We start from the raw sequence: 24,456 nt of genomic DNA on the forward strand, positions 1-24,456 counted from the left end.
ACATCAGAATCTCCATTTTAACAAGATTCTTAGGTGACACAAATGGACACCAAAGTTTGAAATGTGCTACACAAACAAATTTATTCTCAAGACAAAATCCTTTGGAGAATCACTGAGAAATTTCAAGCCTGACAGTGAGCAGCATGATCAGATACGTGTGTTACATAAAGAAGATAACTCTGGTAGCAGAATAAAAAACAGATTACAGGAGGTAAGACCAAAAGTTGTTTAGGAAGTTGTTTTGGAATATATATACATATATTTAATTTGGGTTGGGGGAATAAATAAGATGATTTCTAAGTTTTTGGTTTGGATGAATGAATGGATGTTGATGCATTTCACTAGACAGGGAATACAAATAACAATAATTATAGTGGCTAACATTTCTTAACAGGTACCAGGCTTTATTCTAAGTCCTTGTTATGAACTATCTCATTTAATTTTCACCACAACCCTATGAAGTAGATACTATTATTATCCCATCCAATGGATGAGGAAACTAAGACACATGGGTTAAGTAGGGTAGAGTGGCATGAAGAGGGATGGAGGAAATGACAAATTCAATTTTGAATATATTAGGTTTGAGGAGCTTGTAACAATGTCCACAAGGCAGTTGTTTGTAAGGATCTAGGTTTGTAGGGAGAGCAAGTAGGTTAGAAACAGGGATTTGGAAGTCATTTGCACAGGGTTGGTACTTGAATCTTCAGGAGCAGATCAGGCCACAGCGGGAAGGAGTATGGGTCAAGGACAGAGCCTAGGAACATCAATATCTAAGGGGCAATAGGAGGTAAGTGAGCTTATGAAGACAAAGAAGCCTGAGAAAGGAAGATAATAGCTATAACCCCTAAAGCAATAATAATGACAGCTAACATTTATAAGTGCGTACTACATATTGGTCACTATTCAAAGCATTTTTATATAATCAAATAATTTAATCACCATTAAAACCACATACTGTAGGTATTAGTATCCTCATTATAAAAATGAGAAAATTGAGGCATAGAAGTAGTTTGGTCAAGGTTACATAGAAAGGGAATAGTTAATCCAGGACTCAAACCAGAAGTCAAACTCTGAGTAGAGTTCATGTCCCTCTCTGCCGTGATGCACTGCCTCTCCATCAGGCACTGGGAGATGTGGAAACAAGGAAGGAAACAGTTGTAACAAAGCCCTCAAAATAGAACCCAGTCCACAGTAAGGGTTCAGTAAATTTTAACCATTGTTATTTCATAATGGTGCTGTCATGGAGTCATGCATTTATGCAAGCTACAGTTTTTAGAAGAAAACAAATGAAAACTAAATAAGGTAAAAATCAAGGTTTTAGTGGAGAAAGAAAAGTGAAGAAACTCCCAAGGATGCTAAGGCTTAAAGTCAGTGTCCTATACCTTCAATATCTACCACATTTTTCAGACTATAAAATGCACCACCACCCCCCCGCCAAATTTGGGAGTAATAATGGTTGTTAATGCTGTTGTTGAGTTCTGTTTACATTTACATTGGTGAAATATTATGTTTATTTGTTACTAAATATTTTACCACATTTTTTGCTTCAAAATTTTTTTCCCCATTTTCCTCTAAAACCTAGGTGCGTCTTATGGTCCGAAAAATACAGTGAGTATCCATACAATCGACCTTCTACCACATTTGTGGTTACCAGTCCTGAAGGAGGGCTGCTGTACACAGCAATTCACTGCAGGCCTCACAAATCTCAAAATTCCTCTGCACACTATAAAGATTCCTTTCTAGGGTGCTATCTTTAGCACTGGATATATATTTTTCTCTATCCTAGTTGTTTTAAAGCAGTTATTGATGCTGAAGGTCGCTTGGGTTCCTGACTGCCCACTGAAAGCAAACTCATCCTGACCACTCCATGCAAACGGTAATTTATTCTAATTAAGAAGACATGTCATCTGCAATGAAATGACAATACAGCATTTTTCAGGTTTTTTTTTTTAAGATTTTATTTATTTATTTCTAGAGAGAGAAGGGAGGGAGAAACAGGGAAACATCGGTGTGGTTGCCTCTTGAGCACCCCCTACTGGGGACCTGGCCTACAACCCAGGCATGTACCCTGACTGGGAATCAAATCAGCAACCCTTTGGTTCACAGACCATCACTCAATCCACTGAGCCACACCAGCCAGGGCTCAGGTATTCTTTAAGTTAAATTTACATTGTTTAGACTCTTAGGACTGTAGCTTCATGGGGTTTTTTTTCTCTTTTTAAAATTCTAATTCAATTATTTTTTATTTCCAAAAGGTTACATTTTGAAATAAATTTATATATTTCTACTCTAAGAGAATTTCTCAAAACAGAGTATAAGTACTAGATGGCAGGAAGCATCTCATAGAAATGGGACATCTGGTCATCTTAGCCCTCAAGCAATGTACATAAAAAGTGCTATTTTTAAAATTAAATAAATGTGAATACCCTACACTGCATAAATGTAAATGCCAACCCTTACCAGGGAGATTTGGAATCTAAAATTGACTAAAACTGACTAATTCAAGCAAAGATTTATGTACAAAGATGCTCGTCATAGTACATTTCTTATAATAGCGAACATGCCCAGTAGTAAATAAATTATGGTATATCCAAATGATAGAATATTATGCAGCCATTAAAACATTCTCAATGACTACTTAATATTATAAAAATTCTCACAATACATGTTAAGTTTAAAAAATTATAGGGGAATTCTGGTCAAAATGGAGGCACAAACAGACATGGCTCACCTCTTCACACAACCACATCAAAATTACAACTAAAATACAGAATAACCATCAATCAGGAACATCAGAAATGAAGCTGAATGGAAGTCTGACAACTAAAAAATCGAGTTGAATGGAAGTCTGACAACGACAGAGTTAAAGAAACCAAATCCATCCACTGATAGGAGGGGTGCAGATGTGGAACGGGGTAGTGCAACACCCACGTGGATAAAAATTCGGGAGGGATATCTCCAGGACGAGGAGTCCCAGGCCCAGGAATTCTAGTGCCAGGAATATAACTTCCAGCCCAGAATTCCAGTGTTGGGAATACAGGTCCCTACTTCTGGCTGCAAAAACCAGCAGGGATTGAGTTGATGGAAGAAATTTCTGGAGCCCCAAGCAGTTCCTCTGTAAGAACTCACACACAGACTCACCTACTCAAACTCACTCCCTCTGAGCTCCAACACTAGGGTAGCAGCTTAAAAGGCACCAGTGACATACAGGGAGAAACTGAAGTGTCTGGCATCAAGGCAAGTAGAGGCCATTGTCCCTGTTCTAAACCCTCCCCCCACAGAGCTGGGAAGTTGGTGTCATATCTGAGATTCCATCAACCTGGCTAACACTGTTTGACCTGCCTTGGAGATTGCCAGAGGCTCTGTCCCACCCAATTTATAATTTATGGGCTCACCCAAGGAGGTTTTGCATAAAAATGGATGGTCTGAGCTCCTAAACTCTATCAAACGAGCAACACCTGGCTTCAGTGAGCCCTACAGGCAGCCAGATGATATTCACAGCTTGGCTTTGCCTGGGACTCTTTGAGCCCAGCACAAGTAGCAGCCATTTCCGATTGCTTTATAGCTCAGGCAGGGTGAATCCAGGCAAAACACAGGTGGGGGCTGACCTTGGCCTGCACCACCTGGGAAACCCCAAGGCCAGTGCACCCAGTGGACAGCTACAGACCTTGTCAGAGCACCACTACCCTGCCCCTGCACAGCTGATCCTCCACGGAGTACAGAGGTTTGTGGTCAGTGGTTGCAGTCAGTCCTTACAGCTGACTGGCCTGGGTAAATCCCTCCCACTGATGTGCCAACAGTAACCAAGGCTCAACTACAAGAGGGGGGTGTGCTCAGCCCACACAAAGGGTGCATCTCAAGTGCCCAGCTTAGGTGATACGAGAGGCTGTGCCACTAGACCCTACAGGATACCTACTACATTAGGCCACACTTACCAAGACACGGAGTCAAAGCAGCTCTACCTAATACTTAGAAACAAACACAGGGAGGCTGTCAAAATGAGAAGACAAAGAGACATGGCCCAAATGAAAGAACAGATCAAAACCTCAGAAAAAGAACTCAACAAAATACAGATAGGCAATCCATCAGATACAGAGCTCAAACACTGGTTATAAGGATGTTTAAGGAACTTAGTGAGGACCTCAACAGCATAAAAAAGATTCCATCAGAAACTAAGGATACACTAATTGAAATAAAGAACAATTCACAGGGAAACAACAGTAGAGTGGATGAAGCTGAGAATTGAATCAATGATTTGGAACATAAGTAAGAAAAAAACCACCATACAGAACAAGAAGAAGAAAAAGGAATCCACAAAAATGAGGATAATATAAACAGCCTCTGGGACAACTTCAAGATGTCCAACATTCATATAATAGGGGTACCAGAAGGAGAAGAGAAAGAACAAGAAATTGGAAATCTATCTGAAAAAATAGTGAAAGAAAACTTCCCTAATTTGGTGAAGGAAACAGACATGTAAGTCCAGGAAGACAAAGAGTTGCAATTATGATGGATGCAAAGAGACCCACTCCAAGACACATCATAGTGAAAAGGCCAAAGATTAAAGATAAAGAGAGATTCTTAAAAGCAGCAAGAGAAAAGTAGTTACCAGATGTGAGGGGGTAGGGGAAGAATGGGTGAAGAGGAGAGGGGACTAAGAAGTACAAACAAGTAGTTACAGAACAGCCATGGGGATATAAAATACAGTACAGGAAATGGAGTAGCCAAAGAACTTAAATGCATGACCCATGGACATGAACAATGGTGTGGGGATTGCCTGAGGCAGGGTAGGGGGCATTGGGTAGAGGGTGGCAAAGGAGAAAAAATCAGGACAACTATAACAGCATAATCAATAAAATAAAAAATAAAATAAAATAAAAATTATAAAAATTACCATTACAAATATACATAAAAGACTTAAGGAAACAAATCAATGTTGACAATAATTATCTCTGGGTGGAATGATTACTTTTAATTTTCTTTTATATATGTTTATGTATTTTTCAAACTGTCTAAAATATATCATTTCTTTAAGCAGAAAAATTAACTGAAACATCAATTATTTTTTTAAAATTTTTAAATCAATATTTTGCTGTTTTTAACCCTTTCCAACTTTTTCTTAACCTTGTCTAAGTCTTAAGGCCTAAAGCACAAGTTCTCAGGGTGGGAGGAGGGAGTAGAGGGAGGGGTCTTTGGTCCACCGCCCCCCACCCTGAAACATTTCCAAATGTCTGTAGACAACATGATTAGTTGCCACAACTGGGAATGGGGGATGCTAACGGATCTAGCACAGAAAGGTTAGGGATTTGGCTAAATCCTAAAATACACAGGTCAAGCACGGGGTGGGGATGGGAGAGGGGAGAATTATGTAGCCTAATATGTTAATAGTGCAGAGGTTGAAAAATCTTGGTTTACAATGAAAAAATTGAGTATAAACAGGAAGACCAGGTTAAAATACAATATTAGCTGTAGTGGATTTAACTCTTCATTTCTAAAATAAGATCTATAAAAATACATAAATTGAGTTAATGAAACTTTAATCTAGGTTTTGACCCAAATCCTTATTATTAAGATACACATTTCCTGATTCTATGGACATCTCCAGGAGTTCTGCTCCCAACTTGAGCATGCCAGTTGTCAAACTAAAAGTAAATTTGAGCATACAGAGATCAATCCTACATAAAAATATTTTAAGTAGTACTACCAAAATGTTTTAAAGAGAGATAACATAGTAAACTGAATAATTAAGTTCTACCTAATCTGGACTAACTACTCTAAAAACTAGTCCAACTTGAGCGTTTAATTGTTTAAAACACACACATGTACAAGGAAAGAGATTTATGCAACTCATGTGAAATTACTTCCTATTGTGATGTCAGATCCAGGGAGTGGTAAGAAAGCAAAAGTACGCAGAGTTCAGGAAATGAAGTACCCACTTCCACCTAAGTTAGTAAATAACATAGTATAGCAGAGCATTAGGTGTGACTGGAGGAAATACAGTAGCAAGGGCATCAAAAAGTAGATGACAGGGTGGAAGGTTAGAGCAGAGAAAGATACTACACTGAAGATGAATTCAAGTGATAATTTGGACAGTCAAAAAGGAGTAATAAGAAATTTTGCAATTTATCTCTAGGTGAAAATGGGGGAAGAGAAGAATGTAAGCAAGCAAGGGTGTGAAGAAAAGCAGGAGAAATAAAATGCTGAGGAAACAGGGCTGGAAGAGATCAGAAGGAAAGGTGACATAGAGTTCACAGTCCCTAACCAAGACAATGCAAGATACTTTTCAAATCTTTAATGTCTGACATGCTTTTAACAACATATGCTTGTATGGATTTTCCATGGCTTTTTAAAAATTCAAAATGATTTTCTTTTCGTACTTTTTTTTAGATTTTATTTCTTTATTTTTAGAGAGAGGGGAAGGGAGGCAGAGAGGGAGAAAAACATTCAGTGTGTGAAAGATACATTGATTGCTTGCCTCTCGCATGCCCCCAACTGGGGACCTGGCCCACAATCCATGCATACGCCCTAACTGGGGATTGAACCCGCAGACTTTTGGTTCACAGGCCAGCAGTCAGTCCACTAAACCACACAAGACAGGGCTCAGAAAGACTTTCTAAAGAAAAGATATCCAGTATTCTCTTGGGTATACAAAACTATCCTAATCTTCTCTGCTCAAAGATCAGAAAAGGAGGGGCAAATTCAAGCACTTTGTCATTTTTGGTTATTTGTTCACAGTGGACATTGGTTAAGGGTAACTGTTTTGTCTAACAGCACTATTCCTTATGATGGGGAGAAGCTCTCAACTTCCCTACCTGGTCTGAGTGGACTATCAGTCATGATGCCCCATCCTCCCCTCTGAGGTGAGCATGACTTGACCAGTCATGGTATTCTTCCCTTACCCCATGCCTACACGACACAGCGAAGGTCGGGGCATGTGACCCCAGGCAAAAGCAACCAGAATTTATTCACCAGGCTCTCTTCCTCCAGGCCAGAGCTAGAAGATCATGAGGTCTGCAGTCACCACTGACCATCTTTTTCATCCTGAAAAGAGCTGTCCTGAGGATAAAACCAGCGTCAAACAGCACAATGGGATGGAGGAGAGCCAGTGACGGAGAGCCCCAGAGACCACGTCTGAGCCTCAAATCTCACCATGCCTATGCTTTCTGGTCACATCAGCAAATAAGATACTTTTTGGCTTTGAGCTGGGTTTCTGTTATTTCCAACTAAAGTAGCTCTACCTAATAAACTGTTTCATACTGTCAAAGAGAGGTTAGGTAAATTGGATTGTCATTACTATCATTTATTAATTACTCAGAACCTTCCCTTTACAGTGGGCACCCCCCAAAAAACAGAATTTATATATAAAAAACTGTATTTAGTTCAGTCACCTTCAAAGTACTCTCCACTTGATGTAATACACTTACAGAGACGTTTCCACTGCTCAAAACAGTTTTTGAACTCATCGATTTTAATGCCTTTTAGTGCTTCTGCCATTTTTTGTTTCACCTCTTCTACATCTGCAAAAGGTTTCCCTTTGAGGACTGTTTTCACCCAGGGAAACAACAGCAAAAAAAAAGTCACTCAGTGTGAGATGGAGTAAATAGAGGGGTGGGTCATGGTGGGGAGTCATGCTGTTTTTTTGTCAAAAACTGCTGAACACTCAGGTCGGTGTGGGCAAGTGTGCTCATAAATCACCCATGGGAAAATGCACTGAGCCTTCAAAACGATTTCACTGAAACCAAATGCAGCCTCTCACAGCAACACCAGCTGGCACACTGATACAGATGGGTTCCTAGAACGCTCACCTACCAGAGGAAGCCTGTACTACAAGGAGCCTGCCCTCCAGAAGCTAATTCTGGTGTTTGTGGGGTCCCCTCCTTGTATGTACTACATCTTAACTGGTATCATAACATGAGGTAATGAGTTTCATAAATGTAAACTTAATGTTTAAGGTAGAAATTCATTTTAAATTACTTATTTATTTCAAGATCTAACAACTATCCCTACTGAACTGATTTGATGTTAGAAACTTCTATTCATGGTTAAATATATTCCCAGCCCTCCTTCATCTTTCTAAACCAAAGAGTTCTACCCTTTTAATCTGTCTAGCCTCTTCACTGCCCTAATCATTGAAAATTCTCTATTTTCAGGGTATATTTTTCAAAAGCAGAAACCACCCCCCACTACACACACACACAGAATTAATTCCTAGTCAGGACAACACATGTTTTTATATGAGTGACCAAAGACAGGTAAAACTTGTCTTTTTCGTGTCAAGTCTCCCTCTTGTTTAGCATTTTGCTCACGTTTTTTGGCCACGGCAGCGCATAGGCCAAAGGAGGTAGATAGCTGGTCCCTATGAATATTCAGCAAGGGATTAACACATTTCTCCCTTGATTTCAATCAACTTTGGAGTCATTACTTTGAAATCAAAACATAATTACATCATCCCTAAATTCTACAGTTGGCAACAAGCCTCCACTCACTGGTTAAGGAGACTTCCAACTTAAGAGCGCTTAGCAGAGAAATGCAGGAGGCAGGAGGCAGAAGAAGGCAGGACAAGTTTCTGCACAGTGCAGAAATCTGTATCAGCACAAACCCAGGCTGACATCACAGCCAAGGCAGATGAGCGATGAAAACTGTGAAAAGGCAAAATTGACCAAAGGACATTAGTACACTAAGGACCTAAGGAAACAAGACATCAAATGCAGACACAACTATGAAAGGTAAAGGGGTAAGTGTGCCAAGGAAAGATCAAATCAACCACCCAAACTCCTTTTCCATCTATCCCCACCTCTCACTGTCAGTGACACTCCACAGGAGTGACTCCCAAGGTCAGGCCTCTGTATTAAGTATCTCTGTTAGCTGGGCTAAAATGGAACCATAACATATATTTTTAAAAACAAACAACTCTTCTCTCTACTCTGGTGGGCAAACACAACTCCAGTAAACTCTAAATTATCTAAAAAAGAGAAGAAACTAAGCACAAGGGAATTTTTGAGGCTGATAAAAATGTTCTACTTTTTAAAATTTTTTTATTTATTTCCTTTTAGTGAGAGGGGAAGGGAGGGAGAAAGAGAGGGAGAGAAACATCAATGTGTGAGAGATACATTGATCTTTTACCTCTCACACACCCCCAACTGGGGACCTGTCCCGAAACCCAGGCATGTGCCCTGACTAGGAATGCAATCAGCACCCTCTGGTTTGCAGGTTGGCACTCAATCCACTCAGCTACACCAGCCAGGCAAAATGTTTGATATCTTGTTTGTGGTGGTGATTACATGACAGAATATACTTGTCAAATTTCATTATTTAAGTGTATACTTTAAATTAGTTAATTGTGTTACATGTACATTACACCTCAATAAAGTTGATTGGAGAGAGAGGCAGGCACTGGAGAAAAAGAGGAGACAAACTCCCCAGGCAGACAAATGGGAAGAGTCTGGGAAGACCACTGTGGGACAGAGGATAGTGTCTATTGGGGTGGAGTGGGAGGAGTGGGCTTGCCCGCAGAGTATTTTACTGAGGGCCAGACTTATTCCACAGATCAGCCGGGAGTTGACACTTCCAATAATGCCTTATACTTCATTAGGAACTGCCCTAAGTGGAGACGAATAAATCCAAGTCCATGTTCCCTGGGCCACGTGCCCCTAGATTCTCCCGATGGAGGCAAAATCCATCATAAAATGATAAACAGAGAAGCTAACATACCTTCTGAGATAAGATGTTAGGTAAGGGGATTCATCTCTCCTCTCCCAGACTCTCCTATAGAAAAGTTACCATCACATCCCCCGACCCTTTGGATGCTGTAGTGAAATCCCTGGAACCCCACTCATAGATCTTCCTCCAGCATTCCCCTACTTTGAAAAGCTAACAGCACCACGGATACTTATTTATTAATTTTTTAAAGATTTTATTTATTTATTTTTAGAGAAAGGGGAAGGGAGGGAAAAAGAGAGGGAAACATCGATGGGAGTTGCCTCTCGTACACCCCCAACTGGGGACCTGGTGCCCATGAACGTGCCCTCACCAGGTTCACTGGTGACCTTTCGGATCGCAGGCCTGTGCTCAATCCACTGAGCCACACCAGCCAGGGTGCACCACGGATATTTATTAAACTGTTCAGCTGACAGTAGCAATTCTCATTAAATTAGAATCTCTCTGTAATCTTTTAGCCACTGGGCAATACATTGAACTTTCACACTACAAGAAGCAGTAGCATTTCAAGAGAAAATCATAAGTATTCTGCTTTGCTTCAGAAGTCTAAAGAAGTATTTGAGTAGCTTGAGTTAGAATCAGCAAAAATTCATGATTAGTAGGAATAAAATTTCAGTTTCCAAAGCTAGAGCTACTAGCATTAATTTACACTATTTCCTCTCCTTCCCATCCTATACCTAATCCATCTGCCCGGTCTCAGTCTACCAGGCCTCCATCGCTTCACATTCCAGTTCCCGCAACAGCTTCCTTGGTCTCCCAGGGTCCCAACTCTCCTCTCTATCACCCATCCTGTTCAACATGCCTGAAAATGTGCCTACCAGTTTAATAACTTCTTTACACTCTGCTTGGTTCCTACAAGTGGACTAAATCATCCCAAACTCTTATTTGCATTCTATCTCTCTTCTAAGTATTCTTTCATTCATCCAATAAATATTTAATCAGCACCTACTATGTGTGAGGCAATGAGTAAGGCTCTACCAGAGGATGAACAAAACTCTGACTAGCATCTCAGAGGGTTATTGTGGGAGTGGCAGACATGCACACAAATAACTATAATGAGATGGAAATTGGTATAGGTCATTAAGACAGAACTGTCAGCTGTATGTCAAGTAAAATTAGAATTGGTAAACAAGATGTAGAATGCAAAGAGACAGAGGAAAGTCTGTTGAGGTTTCCAACCTCACAGACTCAGAGAACTGCAGTGCTATTAGCAGGCCTAGGGACACCAGGAGGAAACCCAGATGGAAAAGGCATGACTGGAGACTTGAGGAAATGATCAGAGACGAGATTGCTGTCCTGCTTTAAGATTTTGGAAGCAGTCTAAGAAATCCAATTTTGACACCAAAATAATAGAACTTCCAAGATTGATAGTTTAAAGGAACAATGGCATAGCATATAAAATTGAAACTATTCCAGAAAAAATCTTGGCCATGTAGTGTCGGTAGATATGAGGAATATGGTGGGAAAGGAAGGCTACGGATACACAATCTACTGGCTTAAACAGCTATTTCAACTAGACAAGCTTATATGGCTCTAGAGTGAGGGTTTTAAAACCTTTTTGCACTGTCACAAAACTCAGCCTCCTGACACACCACGTAGACTCCTAATGAAACAACTTCAGGTAATCTTGGCCATTCCACAGTGGTGTCTCAGTACCTCAAGTAAGAAGGACTATTAGGACATCTTATTGCTGCGATGATCTGTCTAGTCTAATTAATAAACTCTGCTCCATAAATGCTAAATCCTTTGAAGCTGCTGAAAGCATCTATGTGTGATGTTATGATTCGGATATCCACTGACAAGTCAAGACTAGCAAATATTCTCAAAATCAGAAGCAATGACACATCACAGGCACCTTCAATTCCTTTGGGAAGCCAGGCATATCTAAAAACAAATCCATACACAACTCTATGAATATTCTAAAAACCACCACTGAATTGGTAAATTGTATGGTATGTGAATTATATCTCAATAAATCTGTAATTTTTAATACCAACAAACATGTTTTAAACAAAATGTTAGACTGCAGAAGTATCCTATCCTAGGAACATAGCTATTATCCTTAAAATGTTTATACTGCTGGGAAAATTTACAAAATGGAAACCCTATTAAATTGCCATGACAAAACCATTATCATTTTAGCTAAATAGAATGAACTGAAGGGTTTCTTGCCTTTCACCACAATTAAGAGCTGATGTGTATCACACATCAAAATCTTCCTTTAAGCTCTGCATGACCTTTTTTTAAAAGGGTACTTTGTTGAATACCATAATGATGGCATGTCACTAATACAGCTTTCCTAGTTCTCTACCCCAGAACTTCCTTTCCTGTAATCCTCTGCAAGGGAAAAATCCTTGTGGCTATCCATTCATACTACTTCTAACAATAATCACTATCCAAGCTTTTGTTTCTAGAACCATTCCAACATTCCTCATTTCCCAACCTGTTCCCCAACTTCTGCTAATACCATAGTAGCTATCTGCCTTCTGTTGAGTTACAGTAGGTTATTTATGCCCTTGGAGATTCAAAATAGGTCAAGAATGTAAGAAGCAGACTATGAGCCCTCTGAGGGAAAGGACTGTGTCTTGTTCACTGTTAGGACCTCTCAACATTGAGCAGAGTACCTGACTACCCAGGAAGTGGTCAATAAATACTTTTGCCCACTCCAGTCACACAAAGAATTGGCCAACAACAGCCAAGTGATTAGATTATTTTTAGGCATAAATGCATTTAGGAGAACGTCGCTAGCTTAAACTCAACTTCAGTCTTGATGTCTAAACCAGGCTGTCTTTATAACGACTAGCAGGTAATTTTAAAACAGGTAATTTGAAGCTATGGCTGAAGCCCCAAACCTGACAAATGAAAAATCACAGTTGTTCCCCACACCCCACTCCCCAACCCCACCACAAATTATCTTGGTGGGAAAAAGCAGATCCAAAATCCAAGAGCTATTTATTATCCAGCCCTTCTCTAGTTAACCAACCTACAGTTAGGCAGCTCAACAATGGAGTCCTCACCACAGACAAAGAGGGAAGGGGATTATGCAAAGTAAGTAATGTTTACAGATCTCTTCATGTGAAAATGATTCAAATGGATATTTCTTAGTAACCACTTCATACATTCATTATAAGAATTAAATGAACTAATTTGTAAAGCACTTAGCACAGTACCTGACACATAATAAGCACTATACAAATGTTTGTGATTCAAGTGACTTTGAATCAGTTTCCAACTGCATTCATTTATACATTAGAGATCTACAATGCCTAAAGAAATTACTAGGTTTAGAGAAAAGTTGCAATTGTGCATTCTTTAAATCTGGGACTGGAAAGAAAGGGGTCCCAGAAAATGTTCCAAGAAAGCTCATTTCATGGCTGAAGAAATTAACCATATAACTCATATTTGTAGGGAAATTCACAGGTTACAAAAAGCTTTCTTACTTATTTGTAAATTTAATCCTCACAACAGCTTTGTAAGAGATGCAGGGCACATACAATTAACCCCATTTACTGAAGACCCAAGGTCGCACAGTAAGTGAAAAGACCTGGGGCTAGAATCCAGTTCTCTTGATGTTGAGTCCAGACCTCTTTTCTCCCTAATGTGCTGCAACTTGGGTCCTGGGTTTACTTGGGGTCTCATTTGGAAGTAATGATTCTAGAATCCTAAATGGAGATTCTGCTGCAAATGCGAACTTGAAAAGTTAAGGCCATTTTGTTAAAGGTAATTAACAGCTGACAAAACTCTTACCTACACATATGAGTTACAGTATAAAATACCATGATTACACATGTTCACAAAAGACACCACACACTGCCCAAGACAAATTTTCAGAACAGACTTCAAAGGGACAGTTCTTCAAAACATGCCACTTAGAGATTACCAGACACGAGAATACTGATGTCAGCATTATGAAGAAAAGGATGCCACTTCCCTTAAATTAAACCCAGAAGAAAAGGCTCGCCTCAGTGTATGGTGAAGATATGGAGTCTAACAAGGCTCTAGGGATTACACGCAGGTTGCAAACTCCCAGCGACAAATGAGTAAGGACCATCCCAACCCGGGAATCAGCTTCCATTTATACGGCTGCATCCTCCCAGGGGCTCACCACCCACAGGGCAGCGACCAGAAACGCGGCAACTAAAGGTGAAAATTGGCTGCCGGCAGTTTGCAGGATTCCCAATAATCGCACAGAAAGGCTGGCTGGCGGTAGAAGTGGCACCACATACCCACACCGGACGTTATTTTAAGCTCGTGTTCGCAAGGGAGGGACCATTTGATCGACCAGACAAGCATCTCCCACGAGTCAGGATTTTTCCCTAAAGCGAACCAAAGGGCTGCGCAGTCCTGACCCAGGCCCGCCCTACTAAATTCCCCGTCCTAGAAACGCGTTCTGCTCCCAGCCTAGGAGAGGTGTCAGAGGCCAGAGGTAGCCCACGCGGCCCGCCTCCGTCCACGGCCTTCATCATCATCACGGCCCGAAAGAGGAAGGCGCCTCTGCGGGCGACAGACCCGCAGGGCCCGGGGTTTGGAAATGCTCAGAAAGGGGGTGGCGCCCCAGCCGCTCGGGACCCCTGCCAGACAGCTGGCGCTGCGGCCTGCGCAGCCCCCTCCCACACCCGCGGGGCGCCCTACCTTTGTGTAGAGCTCGGACGCGGCCATGGCGAGCCCGCGGTGTCGATGCCCCACGCTTGAGCGGAGGCCGCACCTCGCCTGGGCTGCCGCCCGCGCGGACTAGGAAGCGCCCAGGCTGCCGCCGTCGGGCGCAGGGCTGGGCAGGCGGGGCCGGGCGGGGCGGGGCGCGGCGCCTCAGGCGCGGGCGGCCCGCCGGAGCCTCGCCATCAGTCCGGGTCTCACCCACAGCAGCTTCGAGCGCTCCGCGTGCCCAGCGTCCGCGGAGTCGCCGCCGCAGCCCCCTCGGCGGCCGGTGATGCTGCCGCCGCCGCCGCCCTGTGCATTGTGGGAGCGGGAGGAGGCTGCGCTCGAGCGCGGCTACCGCGGTTGCACCGGGCTCTCGCGGGCTCACGCCGCCTCCCCTGGGCTGCGGGCTCCGAACATCATCTGGCGGCCAGCCGGCGCTCCCCCAGGTCTCCTGCGGGCCGCACACCGGCCCTGGGGGGCGCGTAGCATCCCGGACGCCCCCTACCCCAGTAGAGCCCTAGATAGTGCGGAATAACCCAGCCCCGAGAGGGGCGGCGATAGCTGGTGCCACTGAGGGTATCCAGGTTTTAAAAGACTGCTTCTCTTGTCCTAAGAAGCATTTCTAGAGAAAGGGCTTGGGTGGAGGATTCTTGGAAGGCCATAGGATAACCTGGAATTCCAGAAGAGCCTTGTTAGCAGTAGAGGTCAGGCTCAGATCTCAAGAATCTGAGATACAGAATTACCAAGTCACCCAGCACCTTGCAGCAGGGTCGTTTTATGACTCCAGAGCGTAGCGACCGGTTGTAAGCTACAGAAACTTGTGAGCCTTGAAAAGATGCCCTGAGGGAGCGGTCCAAGAGTCTACCCCGTTACCAGTGCCACTACCCTGATCTCCAGCCCTATTCCTTGTCTGTCCCCGGTGTATCCGCACCATGTATAATCTTGCTGAAGCTGATCCAGATGCCCTCTGAGAGCCTTTGTGAGTGGGGAGGGGTCCATTCGTACAATGCAGTTCTGAATCAAAAGCTCAAAGAAATCTCAGAAGCGGCATTCAGTCAGCTCGCTGTTATCTTTGCACATCCAGCATAAGAATGTGGTCTTTGCACACCCAACCCCATGCAGTCTTCACCCTCTATCTTCCTCCTTCCCACCCACACTTTCATTCCTGGTTGATTATTCTCCATGTATATATTTAATCCCAGCTTCTTTTTAGTGTGTTCATCTTTCTTATTTCTTTGATCTGTAAGGGGTGCCCAGTTTTTGCATGTGAATCTGGGATAGCTCCATTAAGACCGTCTCCCAAGGCTGGCACCCTAGGCTGCATGTGTGTCCTGCATGTGCATTTGACAGAGGAGGACACTTGGGGGCCAGTCTTCACTCCCAGGAACTCAAGCCTCTCCTTCCCTTACTCACTGCCCACAGTCTCTTCGGAGATGCTAAAGGTAAAGGCGGAAAAGTTCTACAGAAGTTTCTGTGTTCCTTATAATTCTAAAATTGAATCTTTGTGTTTTGGGATCCCACCTTAATTGCCCTTACATAAAAGGGGATCACATGTGCAGCTATGACCAATCACAACTGAAAGGGCACTGGAATGAGATTTAAGAGACTTCAGTTCTACCCCCTTGCATTCCTTCACGCCCTATGTAAGGTGGTAACCATTCTGTTTTCTTGCCCTTGGGAGAATACCTACATCCCTGAACTGTTGAGAAAGGCTGAGTATGCTGATGAAGGAGTTCAGGGCGAGTTGCCCCAGAGTATGCTGTTTTGGCAAAGGACTATTTCAAGGGGCACTTGAAAAACAGCGAGTACAAGAGAAACATTGACCTTCCTTCTTTTTCCTAAAAGCAGGAGATGAAATTCTATATTGAAGATGCCCTTTCTACACCAGAAGGAAAGTAAAATTCTTAAAGTCGAGGTCAAAAGGTTAAGAACAAGAGAATTCTATACAGACCTTGTTGAAATACATATTATATTCCTTTAGCCTCCCTATATAGTTTAGTGACTCTTCCACAATTATCTCTTTGTTCAACCTAACATGAAAGCAAGTAGTTTTTGCCATTTCTTTGGATCTTCATTTCCTTGTGAAGGCTCCCATGTCATGTGAAACTTAATATGTTTGTATGTCTTTCTCCTGTTAATCTGTCTTTGTCAGTTTAATTTTGGCCCAGCCAGGGACCGTAAGAAGGATGAGGAAAATATTTTCTTCCCCTACACTTAGAAAACACTAAAAAGTTGAGTCTTATACATGTGAGTGATTTTGTGTGTGTGTGTGTGTGTGTGTGTGTGTGTGTGTGTGTGTTTTAATGACGGAGAAAAAGAAACAAACATGACTATTTCTTTAATTCCTGAATACATGACTATTTCTTTAATTCCTGAATACATTCCTGAAGTGGCATTCAACCACTTCAATATTTGGGGCACTAGTAGGAGGAAGGTAGTAGGGATGAGGCGGAGAAGGCTTTTCTACCTTGACCTTACTCTACATCCTTCAGAAGAAGGGTAGACCTACAATTCAGAAGCAACAGGAGCCCTGATGGCCTGCCTCCCCTGTGTTACCCATGTGTATTGACAGTCCCAAGAACTTTGTCAGTAGGCAAGCAGCAATAAACCAGCAATAGTTACAACTTCTGAGGGGTTAGGATTCCCTCCTCCTAGAGGGGAGCTAGAAAACATTGTAGATTTTATTTTTAATTGATTGTTATCAACTACTACTTTATAATTGGAAACATTTTCATGTAGGTTGTTTTCAAATAACAGTGTACAAATTAATGTGAAAAATCCCTCTCCTCCAAAATATTTGTGGATATTATGTTTTTCAACAAATATTGAGAGTTACAATGTGCCAGAAATGGTTCTACATGCTGAGGATTCATGAATGAACAAAACAGATAAAATTTCTGACCTCATGGAGCTTACATTCTATTCAGGACGGTAGGCAATTAAAAAGGTAGAGCCCTGGCTGGATGCTCCATTGGTTAGAGCATCGTCCTGAAACACCAAGGTCATAGGTTTGATGGCCAGTCGGGACACATACAAGAATCAACCAATGAATGCATAAATAAGTGGAACAACAAATCGATGTTTCTCTCCACTCCCTTGCCTGTCTAAAATCAATGACAATTTTTTTTTAAAGAAAGGTAGAAGGTGAAGGTGATATGTGTATTAGTTTGCTAGGGCTATTGTGATAAAGTGCCACAAGCTGGGTGACTTAAACAGTGTTGTACTGTTATGATATGGAGGTCAGAAGTCCCAGATGAAGGTGTTAGTAGGGTTGGTTCCTCTTAGGAGCTGGGAGAAAGCATCTGTCCCATGCCTCTCTCTTATGTCCCCGTGGTTGGCTAGCAGTGTTTGGTATTCATCGCCTTCTGCTGCATCACCTGAGTCTCTGTCTTCATCTTTCACATGGTGTTCTCCCTGTTTGTATGTGTGTGTCCCTGTGTCTTCTTTTTATAGGGTCATAGTCATACTGAATTAGGGCCCACCCTAATGACCACGTCTTAATCTGGTCATCTGCAAAGGCCCTATTTCCAAATAAGGTCTCATAGATAGTACTGGGGGTTAGGACTTCAACGTCTTTTGGGGGAACACAATTCAACCCATAACAGTCTGCAATGGAAAAAAAAACTAAACAGGAGAGCAAATGTGGGGAGACCAGCAATTGTAGGAGGGTGGTCACTGGTTTATTCAAATTTTTAAAAAAATTACTGAGAGCCTATTGTGTACCAGCACTTCAGATAATAAAGCTGGAGATGAATGAAATGTGCTCCCTGGCCTGGGAAAGCTCACTGCAACAGGTGGCTTAGGGAGCAGGGGAAGGGGCAGTCCCTGCTGCACAGTCTTATAAAGTACTGATTTTAATTCTGTAAAATGGGTCCAATTCTAGAGGCAGAGGCAAAGTACCGTTACTGGTTATAGTATATCAGTGGGTATTTACATATGCTACTAGTTAATATTTCAGGGGACTAGTTATTGGGCATAAGTGACATTTGGGCAGGTGGGGAAAACCCCAAATAGCTCATTGAAAAACCCAAATGGTAAAAGAAAAAAAAATAAAGACCCAAATGGTGATATGGATGGGAGGTCACTTATAATGGAAGGATATGTAATTGAACAGTGAGGGAACTAAGCTAAGAGTCAGAAAAGCCAAAGTTAAGAATACAGTCGGACTGACCTGAGAGATTTCCGGAAGATGGACGTCAGGCATCCGGAACTCCTAGCTCCCCATGCCTTGGTTTCCCCGGCCCCCACTGGTTATCCTAGCTGCCCCTAGCTTAGGCCTAGCCACACTTCATGGCTCCCCAGGCGGGGAGGATAAAAAAAGAACAGTACTTAACTCAAAAGGTACAATTATTTCTATTCCCTATACCTATTACTCTAATTCTAGATTCTAATCTTGTGTTTCCTCAAATATTTGTCTGACCTCTGGCCCGTCGTTCCCAGTCTTCCAGCCTGTGTGCCGACTGCCCATTTGACCAGCCTCTGCACCTTTATGCCTAGCTCCATGGCACCTGATTCAGCGGACTGTTCTGCATCTTGAAATACTGTCTTCCCAAATCCATCCCACTCATCGCTCTCTATTGCCTTGGTCTTCCTGAATCGTTTTATTTGAAGTTCGTACCCAGTCACATTCATCCTGGACCACCAACAACCACAGACGCGCAGCTGCCTTCCAGGTGGTAGTGGTGGAAATTCCTCAGTCATGAAAATGACTCAGATTCCAAAAACCTAGATTCTAGTCCCCATTCTAACCTGGGGCAAGCCACCTATTCAACATGAGCCTTGTTTTGTTCTTTAATAAACTTTAAAAATAATTTTAGAATAGTTTTAGATTTATAGAAAAACTTCAAAGATAATACAGAGTTCCCATATGCCCCATGAAATGAATTTAATGTTTTTGCCCCCTCCATGCAAATTCATGTTGAAATCTTCACCCCACCCCCACCCCCACCCTGGTGATGGCAGGAGGTGGAAGCTGTGGAGGTGACTTGGTCATGAGGGTGGAGTCCTCATGAATGGCATTGGTGACCTTATGAAAGAGGCCAAAGAAAGCTCCCTCGCCTTTCCACCCTCTGAGATTATAGTGAAAAGACAGTCATCTATGAGGAAGCTGGCTCTCACCAGACACTGAATCTTTGGCACCTTGAACTTGCACTGCCCAGCCTCCAGAACTGTAAGAAATGAATTTCTGTTGTTTATAAGCCACCAGTCAGCCTACTGTATTTTGTTATAACAGCCCAAATAGATTAAAAAAAAACACAACAACCATTCACCTTATTATTAACATCTTATACTGGTAGGGTCCATTTGCTACAATTAATGAACCAATATTGATATATTATCATTAACTAAAGCCCATACTGTATTCAGATTTCCTTAATTGTTACCTCATGTCCTTTTCATTTCAGGATCCCATCCAGGATACTACATTTAATTGTCCTTGTCTCACTTGGATCTTCCTAGCCGTCAGTCTCTCCCTTTCCTTGTTTTTGATGACAGTTTTGAGTAGTACTAGTTGAGTATTGTTACATTGTTCCTCAGTCTTAATTACACTGGAGCAATGAGTTTTTGTGAGGAAGACTATAGAGGTAAAGTGGCATTTTTATCACATCAAGGGCCATACTATCAACATGACATGACATCACCATTGATGTTGTCCTCGATCACCTGGTTCAGGTAGTGTCAAGTATCTCCACTGCAGTTAATTCTCCCCCGGCAACAGGCTGAATCGTGCCCCGTCAAAATCCATAAACTGAAGTCCTAAACCCCTGCCCTCATAACTCAGAATGTGACTGTTTTTTGACATAGTGTCTTTAAAAAGGTGGTTGCTAAAATGAGGTCAATTGCACCTTAATCCAATATGACTGGTGTCCTTAGAAGAGATCAGGACACAGACGTGTACAGAGGGAAGACCATGTGAAGACACAGGGAGAAGACGGCCTGCTTCAAGAGGGGGTGCCTCAGAGGAAACCAAACTTGCCAACTCCTTGATCTTGGACTTCTAGCCTCTGGAAAAGTGAGAAAACAAATTTTGTTTAAGCCATATAGTCTGTGATAGTTTGTCATGGCAGCCACATCACACTGACATAGGCCCCTTTCCATACTCCTCTGAAAGAACTCAACTATGTGCAGCCCACACAGAACGAGTGGGAAGTCACACGCCATCTCCTTGAGGACCAAGTACCTACATAAATTTGGAATTCTTCTACATGGGTGATTTGTCTCATCTCTCCCATTTATGCATTCAGTTATTTATTCATGTAAGTATAGGCTCCTGAGTATATTTTTGGTTATCATCTGATACTTAATTTTGTTGCTGAAGTTGTTCAGGCTCTATCCATTGGGAGCTTTCAGTTGGTTCCTGTCTTTTTGACTTAGCCCCCACCCCCATCATTGTGGAAGGGTTGTTTTTGTTTTGTTTTGTTTTGTTTTGTGTTTTGCCTCCACCGACCCCCACAGCACTTCCTTTTAGCACTATGCTGTGCTGCAGACGCATCTTGTATATTTCTTCTCCAGCCTCAGCATCAGCCATGTCTCCAGGAAGCCCTGGTTCCTTTCACTGGAGGACATTCGAAACTAAATCTGGGCCTCATTGCTCTTGGGGTATTGTTTTTATTTCTAGGCCATATCAGCCATGGAGCAAGGAAATGTGTATACTAACCTGTGTATATATACCTATCTATACATATTTCTATTAATATGTGTAGGAAACTATAAATTAAGCATAAGTTCATACTAAAGACTCCAACTCTAATCCATTACCACAGAAATCATTCTAGCCTCCCCCTCTTGCTTATCTATAAAATTTCCAACAGTGAGAAACCTGAGCCTATCTTTTTTTTTAATTAGCAAAAACAGGGAAACTTAAAATTATATTGTTGATAGATTCAAATGAGATGAGAAAGTGTATTGGAAGTTGGGCTGTACTATATAATTTTAAGATAGTATTAATCAAATTTTCAGTCCTCTCTCTCCCACATATTCACTCTGGGTCCTGGACTGCCCGGTTCTGTCATGTTGCAGGATTCAACGGAAGCAGAACCAAGAAATGAGGGATTTCTGACAGCACGTTAAAAAAAATTGTATTTATTTATTTATTTTTAGACAGAGGAGAAGGAAGGAGAAAGAGAGGGAGTGAAACATCAGTGTGTGGTTGCCTCCCACACCCCCGCACTGGGAACCTGGCCCACAACGCAGGCCTGTGCCCTGACTGGGAATTGAACTGGTGACCCTTTGGCTTGCAGGCTGGAACTCAATCCACTGAGCCACACCAGGCAGGGCTGAAAGAACATTTTTGATGAGGCAAATAATAAACTCTGGGGTCAGCCAAGAAAGATAAATAGGTCAAAGATTAGGACTGTACAAATGTTCTGACTTAATTGGTTACAACCTTGCTGTATAGTTTGAGACTCTTGTATTGGACCATGTTGGAAGGTATAACGGCATCTATCATATTTGTTTGCCTGTCCTCTTTTCTGCATTTTAAGAAAATTTCTACCTTAGTCCTGCCTCCTGATAGAAAAATCAAGATGCCTATCCACACTTCTTTTGCAGCTTGGATGCAGTCATATGACCTAGTCTACCAGATTCATCGGCATGAGAGTTGGGATACTCAGGATACATGAAATAGGCTCTCCCCAGAACTTCCACTTGCCAATGAAGGTGGCAGCAGAGGTGGCCAAGTCTGGGGGACAACCGTGGCTACATCACAGTTGGACTCCTGGCACTCCATGTTTGGGGGTGGTGGCAGTAGCAGCAGCTTCCCCCTCAGGTCACTGCTGGAGCATGTTTCTGGGGCCATTCCTAGATTTACACCAGACTGTTTCTCTAGCATTCCAACAATGTGGGACGTGATCTGATTAAAGGAGCCAGGATTATGATTTTGAGATAAGAGCCCTGACCATGAGAGGGTGGTATAGCAGGGGTGAAAGGGAATGGCTACTATCTCAAGGGTGTAATTTCTTCACAGAAACATTGGGCACTTACTATGGCCAGGCACATAGTGCTCTAAGTGCTAGAGCAAAGTAATTACATTACCTTTTATGGAAAGGAAGTAACTAATTGAATGAAGTCAATTAGAATGCACTGTGACTGAATGATAAAAGTAGTGTTAAGTACTTATTGCATATCAGAGGGTGAACAACTAACACTCAAGGGAGGAGAATATTCAGTTTTTGCAAAGGTATGTTTGAAATATTTCTGAAATATAACTAGAAGTGTATCAACAGAGACCCCTACGAATACAAGACAAGAAGACACAAGTTGGAGAAAGATATTTATGATGCTTACAACTATTCACACAATTTTTCAAACTTCTACTTCTAGGGGATCTTACCTAAGACAAAGGCAAAAAGCAATGGCTGTCAAACATGGAACCTAGAAAATAATGGATTCAATCTGTTCAGGACAGCAGCTAAACTGTGTATTAGGGTGGGAAAGCAACAAGTTCAGCTTGAAACAAGGAAGAAGTAGTCTCCAGGGGAGAGTTTTCTGGAGCAAAAGGCTCTAGAATACTAGACATGGTGGTAGGAGACATAAAATAATTGTCTCCTTTGGGCTATGATAGAACCCAAAAGACCAGCGGAAAAATATAATTAAAAAACACAAAGAAAAACAGAAAGCTATAGAAGGAAATGTAATCATAGAGATAAATTGTGATCTGCAGTGAACTATATCTATCAGCCTATACAGCTGAGGACTATTAGTGATCATAAAATAGAGTGTAAATGTTATCAACCTTCATAGTGTAATTGTAAGAATACAGATGACAAACAGTGAGTGAAGGGAGGAGAGCCCTGGCTGGTGTGGCTCAGTGGATTGAGCGCCGGCCTGCAAACCCAAAGGTCGCAGGTTTGGTTCCCCTTCAGGGCACATGCCTGGGTTGCAGGTCCCCAGCTGGGGGTGTGAGAGAGGCAACCAGTCGAGGTTTCTGTCCCCTCTTTCTCCCTCCCCTCCCCTCTTTCTAAAAAAAAATAAAGTGTTTAAAAAAGAGAGAGAAAAGGGAGGAGAGTCAAAAGGAAACATAGGAGTGTTAATATTGTCATCTTACACACTAGAAAGCTAAGAAATACTGTTGACAGCCAATACAATAAAAGTGAAAATACATTATTAGACATTGTAAAAAAAAGCCTATGAAGGAACCATGAGTAGTGAGTGACACTATGATCCGAGAAGGAGAATGTGAGGAATGTAGGAAGTGTTGTGAGTTAAATCTTCGTCAGTCTTGAAAAACAGTCAACTATGCTTAAAATTAAAAAATTTTATAAACCTTTTCATTATGTCCTCCTATACTACTTGAGTTCTGAATGACATACAAGTATACTTTTAATAGGAGCAGGAAAACAAGCCTAACAATTTAATTTAGAACCAACCATCACTTCTATCATTTTTTCCTGTATATTTACCTTATGACTGGTGCCCTGCATTTGTTCCATTTGGGTGTCTTGAAAATAGTCTCACCACTTGGATGGGACTCAGGTCAGTGAGTGCTTCTCTAGTGCCCCCTTCCCCCACTGAACTGTGGTCATCCATCCTTTGAAAGACATGCCAAGGGTGATCTCTTCACCTGCTCTTGATTCTAGTCCTTGCCTCCTCTTCGTGTTTTTCTTCCATATCTGTTTTGCCTATAACCATACTTAAATCTTTCCTACATTTAAAATCAAAATTTTCATCTTCTCTCCACACCTCACAATCTCTCAAAAGAACATCCTCACCACTAATCCATCTTTAGTTGTTTATGTACTTCTTCTATTTCTCTGTCCAAGCCCATACATACCTTTTCCTCAGAAATCGTTCTTTCCAATCAGTGAAACCAATTTCCAAAGCTGCTGGCAGTTTCTCAGGTCCTACTCTTCTTGCTGCTCTGCTACACTCCACACTGTAGATCATCTTCCTCTTATTGAAACTTTTTCCTCCCTTTGCTTCTGACTGTTGTAGCTACTTCCCTCATGGGGATGGACATACACTACAATTAGGTGGCAATATCGTAACAGAATATACCCAGGAGTTACAAGGTGTGAAATAAGTGTAATGTTTTCTAAAAGTTGATATATAAACCTGTCAAAATAAACTTAGTAGGAATAATATTATGTATGACCACCTCAA

The 24,456-nt window shown here is 42.0% G+C and overlaps 1 protein-coding gene across 6 annotated transcripts in view; it reads right to left on the minus strand.

The window, feature by feature from the left end:
• Positions 1-14,650, minus strand: part of MYO5A (myosin VA) — a 179,798-nt gene extending 165,148 nt beyond the window's left edge. For all 6 annotated transcript variants that reach the window (XM_045822393.1, XM_045822390.1, XM_045822394.1 and 3 more), the window contains exon 1: positions 14,350-14,650. In XM_045822393.1, the coding sequence (XP_045678349.1) occupies positions 14,350-14,376 (27 nt within the window). In that variant the 5' untranslated portion in view covers positions 14,377-14,650. The remainder of the gene's footprint in view (positions 1-14,349) is intronic.
• Positions 14,651-24,456: the final 9,806 nt, after the last annotated feature.

Source organism: Phyllostomus hastatus, unplaced genomic scaffold, assembly GCF_019186645.2.
Source record: "Phyllostomus hastatus isolate PE091 unplaced genomic scaffold, TTU_PhHast_1.1 phas_scaffold_501, whole genome shotgun sequence".
In the NCBI taxonomy this organism is placed as follows: domain Eukaryota; kingdom Metazoa; phylum Chordata; class Mammalia; order Chiroptera; family Phyllostomidae; genus Phyllostomus; species Phyllostomus hastatus.